The 21,928-nt window shown below is 39.5% G+C and overlaps 1 protein-coding gene across 13 annotated transcripts in view; it reads right to left on the bottom strand.

Moving 5' to 3' along the window:
- The window catches only part of tpk1 (thiamin pyrophosphokinase 1), a 410,665-nt gene that overhangs the window by 245,734 nt on the left and 143,003 nt on the right, over positions 1–21,928 (bottom strand). For all 13 annotated transcript variants that reach the window (XM_069912524.1, XM_069912533.1, XM_069912540.1 and 10 more), the window contains one exon: positions 4,426–4,498. In XM_069912524.1, the coding sequence (XP_069768625.1) occupies positions 4,426–4,498 (73 nt within the window). The remainder of the gene's footprint in view (positions 1–4,425; positions 4,499–21,928) is intronic.

Genomic DNA, 21,928 nt, shown 5'->3' with positions numbered 1-21,928 from the left:
GCAATCTGATTGGAACAAGTTGTTTTCTGCTTGGTAAATTGGATGCTGGCTCAGATGAAATTTTGAGAGGACAGAGGGATCTGGGAATAATGATATATACTTCCTTGAAATTGGTGCCACAGTTAGAAAGGAATGGAAAAAAAATAGACCTTTTGCACATTGGCCTTACTGCAGTGGTAGACCTAGGTTTGGTTTCAACATTTAATAGAAATGTGGATAGTTGCGTGGGGGGCTATGGTCTAGGTATAGATTCAGCACAAACTATATGGGCCAAATGGCCTGTTTCCATGCTGTAGTATTCTATGGTTCGATAGTCATTGCCAGTAGGCTAACACAAGATCTAGTTCAGCCATTCTCAACAGGGGCCCAAGGCCCCCCCCCCCCCCACCACCACCGTGGGGTCATAGCAAATTTAAGCTTTGTTTTCTTTCACCTCACTTTTTTTTTATGTAGTTGGTAGGGGAGAAGTACAGAAGAAATCAAAACTTGACTGCTTTAAAGGGAAGGGGACCGATAAACATTGAACAGAGTCCTAAGGGGGAAATAGCCAAAATAAGGTTGAGAGTGGTGATCTAGTTCATATGCTGGTTTTTGATCATCACTTTGTTTCCACTGATGCTGCCTGACCCACTAAGTTTCTCCAGCAGCTTGTTTTTCTTTCTTATAAGTCATAGTTTGGCAGAGATTTTCTAAATGACACATGTATCAAACATGTAATGTTTTGAACTAAGCACACTGCTGAAGTAACTTAGTAAATCAATCAGAATCAGTGGGAGAAAGAGGTGGATGAAGTTTCAATTCAATGCCCTTTATCTTGACTGGAGAAGTGTAAAGAGAACACTGGGAAGGGTGGGACAGATGAACGGGGTGGAAGTGAAACATGATGGATAGAGGGAGTAAATTGGCAGATGCTAGACAAAGGGAGAGAAGGGCATGGAAAACCAAGTGGTCAGGTGGAGCAAGATGGAGTGTATGATTAGAAGACAAAGGCTGTTTGTGGTTGTGTCCAATCTTTAACTTGTGAGGCCCATTACTGCACTGCTTTCAACCAGATGGAATCCAGTCCAGAGGCCCTTGACTTTGGGAATCATATTGTCTGGTTTAAAAAGTTTAAACTGACCTAAAAAGTGGCATCCTGAGTTTTTCACAACATTATCTGATGGGACATGTTCAAGTCCTGCTGACAGAAGTGAAATATTTTCAGTGAACCATAAATAAACTGTCACTGTGACAACAGCAACTGTCCAGAAGTGTTTTTCCCAACACATTTATATATTTTTTTCTTGAATTGATCATGTCATACAAGTTTGATTTTTAATTAAAGTATATGACACAATAATCAATAGCAATCCTCAAGAATAGCTGTTTACCTTGGTGAGCTGCTAAATAATTTAATCATGATGAATTACATTCATGACGAGATATTTTGAAGGGTAATTCAAAATAAAGTGGCATGAGCATTAACCTTTAACTTACAGCTGGCCAATAAATCAATGGGATCATCTACACTGTAATTATAAAAGGTATGAGTTTGGAACTGGATGGTTTTGGTCTCCTGACCAAGAAAGGTTGAATTTACCAGACAGAGAACACAGCCATAATGTTGGTTCCAAGGAAAGTGAGTTTGCATGTAAGCAGTTTGAGAGTGCTCAGTCTAATTTATCTCAAATTTAAAAGAATAAAAAGAGATCTTGTTGAAACTCAAAACTCTTACAGGGATGCAGGGAAGATACTTCCGTCCAGAAACAGCCATCATTGTTTCTGAATGAAGCAGGCTATTTAGAAATGAGATGGAGATAAATTTGCCCATGAAGAGATTGTTAAATATTTGGAATTCTCTCTCAAGAAGGCTCAGTATTTGAGTTAGAAAACATTTAATGGTCCTTTAAACCTGTTCCGCCATTCAGAATGATCAGGGCTGAACAACACTTGATACCATATTCCTGTTCTGACCCCATACATTGTGATGTGTTTTGCAACTAGAAATTTATTCATCTCCTTCTTAAACCTATAGTGACTTGGCAAGCACTCGAGGTGACTCAATATTCCACAGGTACACCACCCTTCGATTAAAGAAATTCCTCCTCATCAAACATCTTGTCTAATATCTTTAGATAGTAACATTTGAAAGCCCCATCCGGGGGAAACATTATCCTCACATCAAGTATGTCGAGTATTGTCAGAATTGTTATGTTTCATTCCTGTAGACTAGAGAATACAGGCATTTTCTCATTCTTCTTAACTCTAGCGAAGACAAACAATGTCAGCTAATCTCTTTTCATCCAGTCATCCTTCATACCTGGAGTCAATTGGGTGAATCATCACTTCACTCGATCTCTAGAAAGCATATTCTTTCCAGGAAGAGAACAAAACTGCATGCCTTATTCCAGATGTGGTTTCACCAAGGCCTTGTTCAATTACAGCAAGACACCTTTGCTCCTTTACTCAAACTTTTTTGCTATGAAGGCAAACTCACCATTTGCCATCCTTGCTTTTGTCACCAGAAACTGAGAGAACACCTCCCCCCCACCCCCCCCACACCATTGAGAAAGAGAAGCATGGAAGAGGATACTACAGAATAGTGACCACAACATCAGACCAGCAAGGGGTCCAGCAGCTGCATGACATGCAAAGGCTGTGGGCTGTTGGCGATTTGCGGACGAAGGACTCACAGAGGGTGAGGGCTTCAAAAGACAGGCTCATGGGAACATAGTATCAGAAATGGGATTTGAGAGAGTGCTGAAGGCAAGAAGGGCTCCCAAAAGATCTCGAGCTTCTGATCGTATTGTAGGTTTGGTTCTGGAGCTTGGACTACCAATGGATTGAACATGAATCTGTGAGGCTGCAGAGCCTGTGACAATGCTGGAGGTAAATCCACAGACACTCAGTGTCTCTTAAGGGACTCTCTATTGCTATTCTTTCTACTATTGTTAATGGCACTGGGCAATGGTCATGGTGACTCTTTGGCTTACAGCAGACAAGAGTTGAAGTGTACTATGTATATTACATTTTTAATGCATTATTACGGGGTAGCCAAAATTTTTGGTTATGGGCCACATACAGAAAATATAAGGAGACACAGGCCAAACAATATTAAACCCTGCAATTTTAGGCCAGTTAAACTGCAAGAGAAATGGTGGTTTTAGACCAGAAAATCTCTGTGCCATCTGAAATTAATTTTCTATCAAAATAACTATACAACACTACTGAACTGTTTAACCATTGGCATTACAGTTGCTTATTGATATGCTCACATATTACAGCAGTCATTTCTATATCTGCTGCTCTTAACTTTGATTTAAATGAATACAATAAAATTCTTTAAGACTCTCAAAATGTAGTGCAAAATTAAAGATTGGGTAGAAATAAGAACAGGAGAAAAGATCAAGAAAGGGACAAGGCAGTCTCCAACATTCCTCCACAGCTCTCAGTGAATACAGTTCAGGGCCCAAGTGCCCACCTTAATAATTCTGATGAAATGTGTAAATCTGTAAATAAGCTATGAAAGATACACTCTTAAAGTTAACAGATTCCTTGCAAATCAAACAAACACTTTCTGTGAAAAAGTAATCATTTTCTCATCGTGTCTAAAAATTAAGGCACTCCCTTGTTATTTTCTGTCATTTTGATTGGCCATGTTTAAACAACTGATGTAAAAGTTTTTTTTTTAAACAGAGCTAAACATTTTCATCAATGAATAACATTGCCACAGTCGGTTTAGTACTGTGACTGTTCAAAACGGCAGTGACATCTAATGTTGAAACTAAGAAATCCAATGTACATAAAGAACAATTTATTGTTCGAGACTATAAAGAACAATTTATTGTTCGAGACTATTTTCTAACAGGCCACTTAAAAATGGGCAACAGGTTGCAGGGCACCCGGCCACTGCAGTTTGGTCACCCTGTATTATTATGTGACAATAAAAGGAAATGAAGACAGAACCAAAGTGCTTATTTAATTGCTCTACCATTTCGTGATGAATTTTCCTTCCTGGGATCTAGACTCAACTTTACTAATATTTTTTATATATTTGTAGAATATGTTTCAGCATATTTTTTTATATCTAAAAGTTTGCTTTCTTGTCTCTTTTTGCTCTTAGATGCTTCTTTACTGTAATCAAAATTGCATCCTATATTCAGGTTTGCACCTGTGCCAGGCAATCTAGTATAACTTCTCTTTGGATCTGATTCCATCTCAACTTCCTATGTTAGTTATGGTTGAGTTGCTTTTTCTTTTGTTTTCTTATAAAACAGAGGTGCATAGATTTCCAGATACAAGGCAATTAATTGATGGATACGGAGATAGTGCAAAGAAATGCTCTCGAGTTAGAAGGTCAGCTATGATCGTCATAAACATGATAAATGGTGGAGCAGGCCAATGATCTAATCCTGTTCTTAATTATTTTCTTATGCTGCCTTTTACCTTGGCTTGGTAGAAATCTTTTACTTCTGGTTTAATGGAATCAAAATCGCCACTGATGAAGTTGGGCAGAAATCTAAAGAACAGAAGAGAGAAGCAATCATTTAACATGAACAGTTCATTTTCACAAAATAAAAACAGGAGCATGAAAGGGTAAATTGAAAGTAGGCGATCTACAGTACTCTGCATCACCTTTTGTTTTTCTCCACCTTTCAAGACATCCAAAGCAATATGCATCATTTAAATCAATTAATGGAAACTTTCTTTGAAACACTGAAGGTGAAATTACATCATTAAAATATTTTGTGACTTCACTGAGAATGTCAATGCTCATGTTATTCTTTCTGAATTAGGCAGAACTATTGCAATGTTATTTGGAAAATAGTTAAGCAGGGAAATGCTTCCTCGTCAAAAGAATCGCATTGATGAATTACAAATTGTTGAAATGGACAAAGTGCCTAGGTTGCATATGGTCAAAAACAATTACAAACCCATTGCTTTATCTTATTACAGGTGGGTGATGAATGCCCATAGATTTTTCTTTCCAAGAGAACTTTGGAACAAACAGAATTCAACAAAACCCATCAAAGTAAACTAATTTTTCTCCAATGGTTTGTAAGGAAGAGTGTTATCATCAATGCTCAAAACTTGGTAAGAACAAGGACACATTCAAAATCTTCTTACCAACAGCACTCCAAATTAATAAAAAAGGTTTTAAAGAAAAAAATACGTACATTTATTCAGAGCCATTCACACTCCCACTTTGCAGACAATTACATTTGGAACTGCAGTTCTTTAAAAATATTCTTGAGGATAAGATTTAGCCATCATAGCAAGGACACCATTTATTGTTTTTTTTCCAAACCAAGTGATATGTGACAAATAGCAGAGCAAGTCAACCACATTGCTCTTGGTCTGGTATCAAGAATCCTGTTCATTGTGCTCTCAACCCAAGTCCATTTTCCATTTTAATTTATTGCATTCCAAAAGTTTTTCTCCTCTTGTTCAGATGTTGTCCTCTCCAACTCTCTTTCTTTATTCATTTAATCAACTCTTCTGGTAAAGTTAAGCAAATTTGCTATTTGGCACCTAGTTTCAGAATTTAGAACAAGTGATGGTAAAGGAACTGCCTGTTTATTTTGAAGCCAAGATGACATACGACTTGGAGGGGGTACAAGAGGTAATGATGTTTCATGCATTTGCAGCCCTTACCCCACTTCTGCTAAAGATCAAAGATTTGGGAGGTGTTGTTGGGGTAGCCTAGTCAAGAACATAAAGGAAGAAGAGCAGGCAAATCTGTCCCTTTCTACCTGCTCCATCATTCAATACGATCATGCTGAATTCTTTCCTAAGATGTGACTGGAACATAGTGAACTGGGGAGAGGGAAGGAGAAAATGCATGGCTGGGGCCTGAGAAAGTAGGAGAATTACTAAACGAGGATTTCACATCAATATTCACCATAGAGAAGGATGTGGAGAGTAGTGAGGTCAGGGAGCAGTATGTTAATATTCTAGGGTATGCTGACATCAGGAAGGGGGAGGTACTGTCTCTTTTAGAAGATTAAGATGGAAAAGTCCACATGGCCTGATGGGATCTTTCCCAAGTTATTCAAAGAGGCAAGACTGAGGACCTTATAGAGATATTTATATCTTCTTTAGCCACAGGTTAACCAAGGATTGGAGAATAACCTCTATTTGGAGAAGGCAATAGGAACAAATCAGGCAATTAAAGCATAGCTGATGAGCCTTACATCGTGGAAGAGTAATTATTGGAGAAGATTAGGGAGAGGATCTACTCACATCTGAAAAAGAATAGATTTATTTGTGCAGGAGAGGTCATGGCTTACAATTTTAAAAAATTTTTAAATTTTAGACATACAGCTCAGTAACAGAACTTTTCGGCCCACGAGCCTGTACTGCTCAATTACACCCAAATCAACCCCGGTATGAATTAACGGGTGGAAGGAAACCAGAGCACCTGAAGTAAACCCAAGCAGACACACAGGAAGAACATATAAACTCCTTAGGGACAGTGCCATATTTGAATCCCAATCACTGGTGCTGTAACAGTGTTGCGCTAATCGCTACACTGACTTTGCAACCTAAAATTGATTGCATTTTTTGAAGAAGTAACAAATATGATTGATAGGGAAAGAGCTGTGGATACTGTGTACATGGACTTGAGTAACACTTCCACTAAGACCCATCATGGTTGGCTGATCCAGAAGATTACATCACATGGGGTCAAAATTGGCTTGGTCTTAGAAGACAAGATGTCTGTGTATCAGTGGTGTTCCACAGAGATCTGTGCTAGGAGCTCTTGTTTTTAATGTATGGTGGTGCCAATGCGCAAGACAGGAAAAGCCTATAGAGAGATGTGAACTCAGCCATCATCATCAAGTACATAAGTCTTCATTCCATTACATACATTTACAAGAGGCAGTGGATCAAAAAAGCAACTGCTATCAACAAGGAACCTCATCACCTGGGCTATGGCTTCTTCTCACTGCTACTATTGGGAAGGACGTACAGAAGCCTGAAGATGAACACCCAATGTTACAAAAACAGCTTCCTCCCCACTGCCATCAGACTTCTGAATGGACAATGAACTACATTAACACTATTTTTTTTTAAATATTTTATTTTTGATCTGGACTCCCTCCTTGCATTCTTTTTCATTTTTTAAAAATTTTTCACACTGTGAACCATATCAATCAAAATACATACAAATATTTCCCTCTTCAATATACACAGTGGCACTTTCTCCCCTTTCCCCCCCCCCCCACCTTCCCTCCCCCCTTCCCATCCACCCCTCCAAACTAATTAAATGGTCAACATATACAATACAATAAAACCATTAAACAATGTCATCACACAATGAAAATAAACAAGAAAATTGTGTCATCTACTTTTACACACTGGATCAAGTCATTTTGTCTTCTTCTCATTTTATCATTTTATGGGGTGGAGGTCCGAGGCAAGCCCTCTCTATTGTGTTCTTGTACGGTTCCCAAATTTGTTCAAATAATGTGAATTTATTTTTTAAATTATATGTTATTTTTTCCAATGGAATACATTTATTCATTTCTATGTAACATTGCTGTACTCTCAGGCTCTCTTCTGATTTCCAAGTTATAACCATATAACCATATAACCATTTACAGAGCGGAAACAGGCCATGTTGGCCTTTCGAGTCTGCACAGGTTCACTGATTTTGTGCGCCCTCTTCAGGCATTGGTGATTTTAAGTGTAGTGTATCTTTGAGAATTTTAACATCTATCCATAGGTACTCTGTACTTTGGATGTGAAATCTCATATTAAAATATTCAAAAACATTGGCTGTGTGGGACAAGCCAGTGAATGGCCGTGGACAATTACTTCTCAGACTGGAGGCCTGTGACTAGTGGTGTGCTGCAGGGATCGGTGCTGGGACCAGCGTAGCTTGTCACCTAGATCCACAATCTGGACAACAATGTGGTGATTGGATCAGCAAGTTTGCAGACAATACTCAGATCAGAAGTGTTGTGGACAGCAAGGAAAGTTTTCAAAGCTTGCAGAGGGATCTGGACCAGCTATGTTACCTAAAAGTTGACATTATACATTTTTTTGCTGCAGCTAAGGCTATCATAATAAATCTTTTTTGCACTTCATCCAGTTTGCCTAATTCTTTACTTCTTATATTACTTAGAAGAAAGATCTCTGGATTTTTTGGTATGTTGCTTTTTGTGATTTTATTTAATTCCTGATTTAGATCTTCCCAAAACTTTTTCACTTTCTCACATGCCCAAATTGCATGTACTGTTGTTCCCATTTCCTTCTTACAGCGAAAACATCTATCTGATAATGTTGGATCCCATTTTTTTAACTTTAGGGGTGTGATATATAACCTGTGTAAACAGACACTGCGAAATCAGTTGACGCTTGCGAGCGGGTTCGCAATCCAAATGGAGAGGAGAGTTGCGGTTGCCCGGCAAGGGACAAGGGGCAACTCAGAGAGGGGGGGGGAACATTTGGGGTTAAGAGAATTTTAGATGTGGGAGTTGTTGAAATATTTTATGTTTAACATTGAGTTCAAAAAGGGAAAACTGAGAGATGAAAGTGGGGAAAAGGGGGAAGGTGGTGGTAAGGAAGTGGAAATGAGGTGTAAACAGAATATGAGATGGGCATGTTGAACTATATGACTATAAGTATTAATGGAATACATAACCAAATTAAATGGAAAAGGCTATTAAATTTCCTGAAAAAAGAAAAAAATAGACATAGCATTTGTGCAGGAAACGCATCTAACTGGAGTGGAACATAATAAATTAAAGAGACTGGGTAGGCCACGTAGCGGCAACATGATATAATTCAAAAGCCAGAGGTGTAGCTATATTAATTAATAAAAATGTACCAATCAAAATAGAGGAGGAAATAATAGATCCAGAAGGCAGGTATGTAATGATAAAGTGTCAGATATATTCAGAACTTAGGAATTTGATCAATATATATATACACCTAATGAAGAGGATCAAAAGTTTATGCAAGATATTTTTTTGAAGATTGTAGATACACAGGGGAATATATTGATAGGAGGGGATTTTAACCTTAATTTGGACCCAAAGTTGGATAAAACTGGACAAAAGACTAGCAAAAAGACTCAAGTGGCCAAATTTATGGTTGAATCAATGCAGGAAATGAAACTTATGGATATATGAAGGAGCAGCACCCAACGGAGAAGGAATACTCAGATTATTCAAGTAGCCTCGTCATTCTTGAATCTTTATTCAGGTGCCTTCCTGCTTTTGCTCATACCTTGAAGAAGGGCTCAGGCCCACATCATCAGTAATATCTTTACCTCTGATGCATGTTGCGAGAACAGCTGAGTTCTTCCAGCATTTCTGTGTGTTTTTACTTCAAGTTTCACCAGAGACACTAACTTTTTCTCTTCTTTTGCACTACTTTATTTGTTTTTGAAAAACTATAATTATAAATTTGTAATTTATAACAATTTTTGCACCAGTAATGCACAATAATGCTGCTGGAAAACAATAAGTTTCGTGACACATGTTCATGACCATGATTCTAATTTTGGAGAGAGTGTGTGTGTGTGTGTGTGTGTGTGTGTGTGTGTGTGTACGTACATACATGATTTCTACCGAACATTATCTTCTTTCACACTGTGCACTGAAATGGTTATAGAATAAATGACAAATGAATGTGACTTGATTTGACTGGTCTTGAATGGTTTGCATTTTAAGAAGTCAAGTCTGGGAAAAGTATACACCAGCACGCTTAGGAGTACTGATGTAATTTGTGATCTTGGGTCCAAGTCCATAGCTCCCTTAATGTGGCAATACAATTAGATAAAACGGTAAGGAAAGCATGCATAATACTTGCCCTCATCTATCGGGGTGTTGATAATTAAAGTGAGGAGACATGTAGCCTTTACCTAAAACTTTGGTTTGGGGTATAGTGTGTAGTTCTGGTAGCTGAATCATAGGAAGGATGTGATGGCTTTGGGGAGGGTGCAGAAGACATTCATTTTGCCTGGATTAGAGATTTTTATCTGTAAGGAGAGGCTAGACAATCTTGGGTTGTTTTCTCAGGAGCATTAAAGGGTGAGGGGAGACCTGATGGAAAATTGTTTAGGACAGAGATAGAGGAGATAGAATTTATTATCCCAGGGTATAAAAGTCAAATACGGGAGGGTACAGCTTTAAGGTGAGAGGGTGAAAGGTTAAAGAAGATCTACAATTTACTTGGCAATTTTTTTTGCATAAAGATTGAAATGTGCTGCCAGGTAACATAGTAGAAGCAGATATTATAGGAATGTTTAGACAGTCACATGAATAGGTAGGGATTGAGGGATATTGCCTTCATTCAGGCAGATGTGCAATTTAAATTGAAATTATGGTTAACACAGGCATTGTGGGGTGAAGTGCTGTTCCTCTTCTGCACTGTTCTATATTCCCTGTTCACAGATACTTGCTTCCCAATTCATGTATTAATTCAAAGATACATCATTTAAATTGATAGTGCCTGCTTCTTTATTAAATCTTTCCCCACTCCTGAACTTATTCTTGTCTACTATTCTCTTTGTTATAATAGAACAAATAGGGTTATAGGGCTGGGAATAACTCTCATCCCTTTCTTTATTCATGGTATCTACTGTTCGATACCTCATTCAATAATACCCATAAAACAAAAGATTAAGAGTATTTGACAAGAGGTGATCAAAATTGTACAAAGTTCTCATAAATTGATTATGAAAGAATCAGGCCCATTGAGCAATGAACCTATAACTAAAAGACAAGCTTTAAACATCAGTGAAAGCACCAAGAGAGAGACTGGAAGATATTGTTGTAGCATAAATGATTGTGCAAAAATAACAATTAGGGAAAACAGAATACATAACAGCTTTAAAAAGGTAAGTCATTATTAAAAAATACTGAAAATTTACAGTATTTTGAGTGTTGTGAGCAGCATGTAAATTTTACAATCAGTTAAATGAGACTGGGTGTTGAATCTTTAGTTTTGTGTCATGCTAAACTCCACCATTACTAACACATTTTTAAAATTAACAGATTTACTGATTTCTTAATTAGCTCAGTGTGCAGTACAATTGTTAACTCATTACTGCCTGCTACTCTGCGAGTTTACTAAAGCCATTTCCTTTTATTTTAAATCAATCTCCCACTTCCACTCTACATTCTGCTCTACTATTTTATTGCTGGAACAGCTTGTTCTTTGTGTGTGAAGCAGATAAGCTCTGTTGTAAATGTTTTTGTCTGTATCCTTCGAAAGCTAAGTGGTTGCTTTAGATTGTGGTATCTGAAGAACCAACCAAATGAAAAACCACTGAAATGAAGGTGAGAACCATGTCAACATTAGCAGCTACTCTAATGAACCAAATAAAGCAACCAAAACTGCTCAGGTGATTAAAAGAGACCAGAAATTAACCTTATTTTCTGCATTCCTGACCATTAATGAGTAATCAAGACAAACGATTACTTCTACAAGAACATGAGAAATAGGAGCAGGAGTAGGCCATCAGGTTCTTCATCCCTGCCCATTATTCAATGTGACTGTGGCTGAACTATATAGCCACAACTCCACTTGCTAGTCATTTCCCCAAACACCTTTCTTCCTCAATCTATCAAATATTTGTCCAACTCCATTTTAAATACTCCAGCAAGTACTGGAAACTGGATCATGAGAATATGCCTTCTACTTCACCACTTGTCAGACCAGAGACTTCCAAAGATTCACGACCCTCGCAAGAAGAAATTTCAAGAAGAAATGTTACCTGGGTTTAAGCATCTAGAGTATAGGGAGAGATTGGACAGATTAGGTCTTTATTCTTTGGAGCGTAGAAGGTTGAGAGGGGATTTGATAGAAGTATTTAAGATTATGAAAGGGATAGACAGAGTGGATGTGGATAGACTATTTCCGTTAAGAGGAGGAAAGATTAAAACAAGAGGACATGAGTTAAGAATTAAGGGGCAGAGGTTTAGAGGTAACATGAGGGGGAACTTCTTTACTCAGAGAGTGGTAGCCGTGTGAAATGATCTTCCGGGAGAAATAGTGGCGGCGGAGTCAATTGTATTATTTAAGAAAAGGTTGGACAGGTCTATGGATGAGAAGAAGATGGAGGGTTATGGGCATTGTGCAGGGAGGTGGGACTAGAAAGGGGTGTTTGGTTCGGTGCGGACTAGAAGGGCCTAATGGCCTGTTTCCGTGCTGTAATTGTTATGTTATGTTTATGTTATGTACCTCAGATTTAAATGACCAGTTCCTTGCAGTTTGAGTACGTCAAGGCTCTTCTATTGGTGATAACATACCAACATTTACTCTGTCAAGCTCCTCGCAGGCTCTTGTATATTTTTTTAAACAGGACACACTCGTTCTTCTGAACTCCAAGAAATGTAAGCCCCAAACTATTCTGTCTGTTTTGTTAAGACAACCCTTTCATCCCAGGATTTAGCCTGGTGAATCTCCCATATAGAACCTCCAATTTTACTTTTTTTTTTTCACATATATAAGACCAAAACTGTATAAACTTTGAAATATACATGATAATGTTAGTCATTGAGCACAGCAACTCCTATCTCAGGAAGGACCCGGACCCACTTCAATTCACCTATCCTCACAACAGGTCAATGGTTAATGGCATCTCGCTGGTCCTACATTCTACATGAGATCAGGTAGACTACAGGAACACCCATGTCAGGTTGATGCCATTGACTATAGTTCAGTGTTCAACACCATCATATCAGTCAACTCAATCTACAAATTGACTGGCAAGACCATTATTGTTGGCCACTAGAAATAATGAGTCATAAAACAGATGGAGATCAAGAATCTGGATGGATGGTGCCATAACAACAATTTTGAATTCAATGTCCCAAAAACCAAGGAGCATATTATTGATTTTAGTAAGGAGAGGCTGAGGAACCACATACCCATCTGCACAAATGGGATGAAGGTGGAGAGGGTTAGTATCTTCCGGTTCCTGGGAGTCCATATTTCAGAAGCCCTCTCCTGAAGGCAGCACATTGAGGCAACCATAAAAAGGTACACCAATTCCTCTACTTTCTACGGAGTCTGAGGAAATGTATCTGCCCACTTCTTTGTGTGCTATTATTAATTATCCGCCTTATCCTTGAGAAAGCCCACATGCACCTCAGTCAGACTCTTCCTATTTATCGATATATAGAAACTATTACTTTTTTTGTACTATATGAAATTTTCCTCTCAAAATTCATTTTCTCCCTTCTGATGAGCTTTGGCAGATGGATCCCAAAACCTTCCCAGTTTATCTACAGGTGGAGGTTAATGACAAATCCAAGGAATTGCTAACAATCAACACTCACCATTGACTGTTCAGATATAGGCGTCTACCATTCGGAGTGAAGACTGCTCCAGCTGTCTTTCAACATATTATAGACACAAAGCTGAACAATGTTTCAGAAGGTGCAGTGTACCTAGATGACATCCTAGCAATGGGAGCAACACTCAAGAATTGTTTGATCTTCTTGATTGCATTCTGCCCCACATCAAAGACTATGGTTTTCGAATATGTCCAGAAAAATGCACATTTTTCATGAAGTCAGTGAAATTTCTTGGTTTCACTAAGAGCCAGATCCACAAAACACTGACGCTATCAAGCGCCCACAAATGTGACCTCGCTGCGTTCATTCCTGGGTCTTATCAGTCACTACAGTTCATTTCTGCTGGAGATGCATAAACTCTGTGATCCACTCAACAAGCTCCTTACCATGGGTAGCAAATGGAAATGGACTTCAAAATGTCAAGAGTCGTTCAATCGGGTTAAGTCGATGCTAAACTCGAACCTTCTTTTGATGCACTATATGATGCAAACTTGGAGATTGTCATAGCTTCAGATGCATTACAGTCTGGGGTAGGTGCAGTCATTTCTCACATATTCCCAGATGGGAATCATAATGACATAGCACACACAGCATGCTCTTTAACAGAAGCAGAGCGTAACTATGTGTAGCAGCCTTGTCGCAGGCCAAGCGGGCGCACAGCGCGGCAACGCGAACTGTAACTGGCACCATTCTGCGGGCATGTGGAACCATAATGCAGACGTCTGCCTACTCACCAGGATTGCATGCAAGAGATACTGAGTGCCAAAGAACAGCACGTTGAGCTGTTGAGTCTCCTGCCAGAAGGCGTGGGACACTTACAAGGCTAGATTTAAATCTGCTGGTCCTGTGGATAGGCAGCAATCTCATAGTGGCGTCCCACCTTGTCTCGTGGAGCCCGGGACATGCAGTATATAAAAGAAGCCTGTAAACCCTGAATAAATCAGTCTTCAGTTGACTAGTCTGGTGTGTGTTTTTGTATTATTTCAGTAGCTCTACCGTAGTAGCCGCTACAATTGCTGACACCGACGACAAGATTCAGCTGAAGCTTTAGTCTACAGTCATAATGGATGCAGCTACAGCAGCAACGGTAGCTGCCACCACGCCAGCAGTTGACGCAGTTAGTTTTCACTTGCCTCCTTTCTGGATCCATCAACCTCAGGTTTGGCTTATTCAGGCTGAAACCCAGTTTTGTCCGGGGCATAACGGCGGAGGACACAAGGTTCTGCCATGTTGTAGGTGCATTGGACACCGCTACCGCATCTTGAGTGAGCAAATTTATTGCCAATCCCCCGGCAGAAAACCAGTACACCAGGTTGCACCAGTTTCTCCTGGATACACTGGAATTGAAAAGGCATGAACGTGGCATGCGGCTTTTGAATATGAAAGGCCTGGGTGAAAGGAATCCATCAGACCTAATGAATGAAATGTTTGCATTGGCGGATGGTCATTCTTATAGCCTGCTCTTTCAAACCCTATTCCTATCGAAGCTCCCAGCTCGTGTTGCCATACCCATTGCTAGCATGGATTTCCGCCATTCCCAAGACATAGCACAGGAGACTGACAGGCTCTATTGTACTCTTACACAAGAGTCTGCTCAAATACAACCTGTTTTGGCGCATATACATCTCCGGCATCCTACGAGCCTCCTGTATCTGCAGTTCAATTAAAGAAGGAGCAACGTACTGATATACTCTGAGATTGGTGTTTTTATCACTGCCATTGGGGACAAAAATACCCATAAATTTGTCCAGCCTTGTACCTATTACAGGAAAAAGGCGGGAAACAAAAAGAGCCGGCTGCCAGTAGTGGCCTCGGCAGCTGGCGCAAATACTGGCCTATTGTATCTTCAAGATGACGTGGGTAAGCGCAAGTTTCTTGTGGACACAGGTGCTGAGGTCAGTCTATTCACGCCTACCTATAAGCGACAACACCTGGTTCTTTGAGCGGCAAATGGAACTACCATTCCAAGCTTCGGCACGAGACGGATCTCAATTGGAATAGGAGGGACCACATTCCATTGGAATAGCATCTTAGCTTCTGTCGTTCAGCCAATTTTGGGTGCAGACCTTTTACAATCCCATGATTTACTGGTAGATGTGAAACAGAAGAAATTAGTTCATGCTTCCACTTTTCAGGCATACCCAGTGGCATGCAGCAAAGTGAGTATTTCCCAGCTTGGAGTACATACGCTGCACAAGAATGCCACTGGGACACTGTAAACCACCAAAAGGGTAACAGTAATAGTGCATTGGTGAATTGGTGAATTGACTTATATGTAATTAAGTATGTTCAGAAAGAGACTACAAACGCTTCATATAACCATATAACCATTTACGGAGTGGAAACAGGCCATGTTGGCCTTTCGAGTCCGCATAGGTTCACTGATTTTGTGCGCCCTCTTCAGGCATTGGTGATTTTAAGTGTAGTGTATCTTTGAGAATTTTAACATCTATCCATAGGTACTCTGTACTTTGGATGTGAAATCTCAATTAAAATATTCAAAAACATTGGCTGTGTGGGACAAGCCAGTGAATGGCCGTGGACAATTACTTCTCAGACTGGAGGCCTGTGACTAGTGGTGTGCTGCAGGGATAGGTGCTGGGACCAGCATAGTTTGTCATCTAGATCCACAATCTGGACAACAATGTGGTGATTGTATCAGCAAGTTTGCAGACAATACTCAGATCAGAAGCGTTGTGGACAGCAAGGAAGGTTTTCAAAGCTTGCAGACGGATCTGGACCAGCTATGTTACATAAAAAATAGTAAATCACTGTAAACATTAAAATATTCCATAAAAGTGTGCCACATTTTATTAAACTTAACTTCAGTTTTCAAAACTACATCAGATCTTCTCGAGATTCAAGCATAAGGCTTGGGTCATCCATTGAGCATAACTGGGAGGGATAGAGTCCTTCCATCTTCTACCCATTAAAGTGGTAAAAGCTGTCACATAGTAAACTGACTCCGAAATCGACAGTTCTCTATTGTGACAGAGTATTTAGAGGTGGTTTGGGAAGAATTGTTAGAGGAGCTTGCACACACACATTTTAAAACACAATATTTGCAGGACTTTTGCAGAATGTTGCAAGAGGCAACAAAGTATCGACAGCAACTTGCCTGGGAGAGCAGGTGATCTTTGCAGGCAGAGAAGAACAATTTTGCTCTCAGAGAGGGAGGGTGTGAAACATATGAGAGGAGATAGAAAGACAAAGCTGGCAAACTTTGGAAGGCTGTCTGGCCAAAGGAGAAGACTGGCGATCTGAAAGGTGACCTGAAAGAAAGAGGATCATCTGGAGAACCCTGAAGGGGCAAGTTATGTCAGCAAGACTGATTGAGAAGGAATCAGTTGCAGATGTCCTGGAAAAGGAATCTCTCTCTGAAAACCAGCAAGAATCCTCCTGAGTGGTAACCATTTGCCTATTAAGCACCAAAAACTGGTGAACTTTGTTAATGCTCACATCTGTGCATAGTACAAGAATTGCCTGCAACCAGTGAGATTGGATTGTGATCCAAATAACTTTTATAATTTTAAATATACATTACACACACCTGTGCTTAGTATTAGGGGGGGGGGGGGAGGGATTAAGTAGTTAGGTTAAGTAAGTAGGTTAAGTAATAAGTTAAAGTTTAATTCTGTTTTCTTGTTCAAATATAATTAAAAACTACTTTTGTTTAAGTAACCCTGTGTTGTGGTGCATATCTATTACTGCTGGTTTTGGAGTCCTCTGGACTCCGTAACACTATCACTATACCAAATAAAGATGTAATTGAATAGTAACCAAGAAAATATGTGAAAATGCATTAAAAATTTCTTTCCAATAGTGATCTAATGCTAAACAGGACCATAACATAAGAAACACAACCCCATTATGAAATCAGTCACATACAGGGCTGATAAAAAATCTTAGCTAATTTATCTTTGGATAAATGTGCTCAATGCACTATCTTTAATTGAATAAACGAATGACATGCACAAATGGAAGAGGAATGGACCAATTTTAAACACTTGGTCTATATATCCTTAGAAAGAATAGTTAGTAAGTCACTGTCCCAAGCACTCTTAAATGTATTCATAGAAACACAATGTATTTTAAAAATTAATTCATAAATGAATCTTATTATACCCTCTTGACAAGGATTTAACGAAAAAAAGTCTATAAAATTACTATCATGGGAAAACAGAAAAGTAGTAACTTGGTTTCTCTGAAAATCTCTCACTTGTAAATAACTTTAAAAAAAATGGAAATTAGGGAGATTACATTTATGTGACAAATGCTCAAAGGTCATAAATCAGCTATCTCCAAATAGATCAAAAAATTAAGTGATACCCTTTTCTCTCCATTTATTAAAAACACCTTCAAGGCAAGATGGAGGGAAAAAGTTATTATTAATAATTGAAGCCAATAAAGAAAAAAAATTCAGTTCAAAACAGTGCCTGAACTGAAACATATTTCATTATGAATTTTTGACTACCGAACAGCCTATTAAATTACATGGAACATTTAATGTGGCAACAATAACATTCAGGATGTTTGTTGATGTTTGGCCGAGACCTCAGTGGGCTGAATGACCTGTTTTCATGTTATAATGATTCTACCATTTCATACATTGTATAAAACTTCACATAAATGTTATCAAACAGAAATTTGAGACAGACCACATGACTGAATGTCCAAACACCTGGTGAAAGATACATTTTAAAGATCACCTTAAAGGATGAGAGAGAAAAAAGTGAAAAAGAAAGAAAGGAAATAGAGGGGGAAAGGAGGGAAAGTGAGAGTAAAGTAAGGAGGGAGGAGAGCGGGAGAGGGGGAGAATGAGCAGGGAAAGGGAGCAAGGGGAGAGAGAGAGAGAGAGAGGGAAGAGAATGAGGGAAGGGGAGGGTGAGAGACAGGAGATAGAAAGAGGGATATTTGGAGACTCAGTTTAAAAATCATGGATTTCAACATTTAAAAGATGATTTGATTTTTTTTTAAAGGCAGTTTAATTCATAGTGTCCCTTTAACTTGTGCCAAAGTAAGTCCCAGGAACATGTTTGAGAAGTGAACAAAACTTGAACACAGCCATTACAAATAGAACCACAAGATCTGATATAGTTCAAAGTTCATACTCATTGACAGAGAACAAACATGACATCACATAAAATCCTGAGATTCTTTTTTCTGTGGACCAAGCTTAGTAATCTCTGCCAGTAACTCTATACTGTACTAAAAGAAAGAACTGTAAACAAACAGACCAGTAGTAGTAGTCGGCTTTATTTGCCACTTTAAGAAAAAAAGAGATGTTTCCCCGAGCGCACTGTCCTCCATAAAATCTACGTAACAACTACAAAGAGTGAAGCACCAGAAACAGAGGAACCAGGTCCTGAAAAGGTCTCTGCAAGCGACTGCTCTGCTGCCATCTTGGGCCCTTAGCCAGCACCATCTCCCCACAGGATAGTGAAATATCACAAAATTAAATTCTCTCTCTTATACGCACGTCTCCAATTACACACAACTACTTAAGATGTATATATTAAAAAAATACAGTGCCACAATACATTGATTTTCAGAGGCTGGGCCATGGTTACAGAAGAGACAGATCAAAATATGTCTTTAGGTGTTAAAACGTCCACTAAAGTCCATTCACCCGATCCAAGAGCACCATCATCAAGGACAGGCTTTCCTGCATCAGCTGGACTCTGGATGTTAAATCATCTTTCTTTAAAAAGGGAAAACCACTCTCACAGTTCGCTGTCTCTTGAAGTTAAAGCCACAGCGTCTCCCCCATGAGGGCCCAGTGATCCTGGATATGCATCTTCAGAACCCCCCAAACCGGGCCCATGATTCTGCCACACCTTGGGACACCTCCTCCAACTGCGCCACACTGTCTCCTCAACCCTCGGCAATAGGCAACATCAACTCCGACATCAAAGACTGAAGGCCACATTGCCTCAACAGAGGCCTTGATCCCCTCAGCCTTTTGAGTCCACAAGGTAAGCTCCATCCCCCGGTAATCGAGTCTGTACACTTTGCGGCCTCTTTTGGAGGTTTACTCTTGCTTGGTGTTCCACAAATTTCAACATCTGACTCCGTGTTCCAGTCCCCATCCTCCTCTGCTCAAAGATTGAGCACGGCGCCTACTTGGGGGGTTCCTGTAGCATCTGGTCTGGAGAGGCCCCTGTGGGCTACAGCCATGCCACCATCTTGGATTATGCAAATGCAGATATAGGTAAAAATATACAGTTATAAATAGCAAGTAATAATGAGTCTCTGAAGTAATCTATTGTTCAAGAATCTGAGAGGTGCGAGGTAGCAACTATTCTCAAACCTGGCGGTACGAGTCCTGTCGCACCTACAACTCCTTCCTAATGGTAGGCAAGAATTGCTGATTATTTGATTGTACACTCCTGGTTTTCCTTTCCTAAAGTCCACAATCAGTCCCTTGGTCTCAGTGACATGGAGTGAGAGGTTGTTATTTTTACATCATTCAGCCAAGTTTTCAATCTCCCTCTTGCATGCTGACATATCGGCCCCTCTTATATAGTCCATTATGGTGGTACCATCAGCAAATGTTATGCAGTGTCATTGTACTTAATCTCACAGTCATAGGTATAAAGCAATTAGAACTGAGGACTAAGTACACATCCCTGTGGTGCTCTAAGAGAATCATCAAAACGTACAGCACAAAAACGGGCCTTCCTTGCTGACCATGATGCCCATCCAGGCTTGTCCTGTTTATCTGCATAAGGCCCATATATTTATCTCCATCTTTCCCAGCCATGTACCTATCTAAATACCTTTTAAAATTTGTAGTAGCATCAGCCACCATTACCTCATCCAACAGCTCATTCCAAATATTCAAGGCACTCTGAAGAAAACATAGCACTTATACCTCCTTTAAATTTCTCCCCTCTCACCTTAAACTAGTGTCTTCCAGTTCTAACTCCCATGAGTTGGGAAAAAGACCAGAGAGTTGTGGATGACTAACAGATATACAATGAATACAGCATCAAGACCAGTCAGGACATCAGAATAGTAAAATGTAAATTTAGCAAAAACACAAATAAGGGTTTCAGGAATGGATGAGCAGAAACAAAGTTGGAATTACAGGAGGAAATAAACATCTAAAAGAAGACAAAGATGTTTAATTCAGCATCGTATACAACAGTACTACAGTAACAGTCTGATTTAGATTCAGACACAAACTAAAGTGAGGGATAGAGTCAGAGGCCAATATGATGGACACCAATTAAGTCATGTCAATCTTACAGCATTTAATTTTTTTGTTAAATTTATACATACAGCACGGTAGCAGGCCCTTTTGGCCCACAAGCCCGTACCACCCAATTACATCCAACTGACCTACAACCCCAGGTACATTTTAAATGGTGGGTAGAAACTGGAGCTCGTGGGGAAAACCCTTTCAGGGGAAAACATACAAACTCCTTATAGACAGCACAGGATTCGAACCCCCGTCCCGATGAAACAGCGTTTTGCTAACCTCTACTCTAACCATGCCGTCCCTTCATTTCATTGCACATTTCTGCTGTTGGATGATAGACAGGCAGATAAGTTAGAGTTGGTGACAGACTGACAATGAAAGTTTGGGAAGAGTTATCATTACACAAAAGCTCTAAAGCTGATACCATTTTATAGATGATGTTGCTCAGATGCAGTATGTAGTTAGAAATAAATATGCACAGCATTTGAGATGGCAAGGATGTCTCTGTTATAATCATACTGAATGTAATTAGTGATTGTAATTACAGATGTTTTGCTACTGTACCAGGGAATAACACTGATTGGATTTATTCTAAGTCTTGAGTAAAATTAGATTACAATAAAGAGATGAAGTGGAATAAAAACAGAAAATTATTTCATCAAAACTTCTCACAATTAAGCAGAAATATTTCAGAGCTAACCGTTCAAGAGTGGTAATCTCGAGAATGCTGCCTTTGCCATGCACCAGAGAGGCTAGAAATAGGAAGTTGTGGCAGATGAAGAGTTTGTGCAGGGAGCAGGGGTTCAGATTTGTGGATCATTAGGATTTTTCTGAGGAAGGCAAGACCTATACAAAAAGAACAGGCTGCACCTGAATTGGAGAGGGACCAATATCCAGCCAGGCAGGTTTGCTCGAGCTGTTGTGGAGTTTAAACTAGTTTGGCAGGTGGATGGGAAGCAGAATGAGAGGGCAGAAGGTAGAAAGTATAATACAAAGTGGTGTGGGTTTGTGAGGAAGGACAGGGAGGGAAGGAAGCATAAATATCTGACTCTATCCCTCAGTAGTCAGCTGAAGGGTTTGAAATGTGTCTATTTCAATGCAAGGAGTTTTAGGCATTAAGGAGATGAACTTGGAGCATGGATCAGTATGTGGAATTACAATATAGTGGCGTTACAGAGCCTTGGTTGATGCAAGGGCAGGATTGGGTGCTGCAGATTTCATAGCTTAAATGTTTTAAAAGGGACAGGATGGGGGGAAAGAGGAAAGGGAAGTAGCAATACTGGTCAGGAATAGTATCACAGCTGTAGAAAGGGGGGACACGGTGGAGAGATTACTGAATCAATGTAGATGGATCAGATATAGGAAGGGAATAATCAATATATTGGTAGTAGTCTATAGGCCCCAAATAGCCCTCAAAGAAATAGACAAG

Source organism: Narcine bancroftii, chromosome 1, assembly GCF_036971445.1.
Source record: "Narcine bancroftii isolate sNarBan1 chromosome 1, sNarBan1.hap1, whole genome shotgun sequence".
NCBI classification, from domain to species: Eukaryota; Metazoa; Chordata; class Chondrichthyes; order Torpediniformes; family Narcinidae; genus Narcine; species Narcine bancroftii.
Note: the sequence above shows the minus strand (reverse complement) of the source record. Positions and strands in the feature narration are given on the sequence as shown.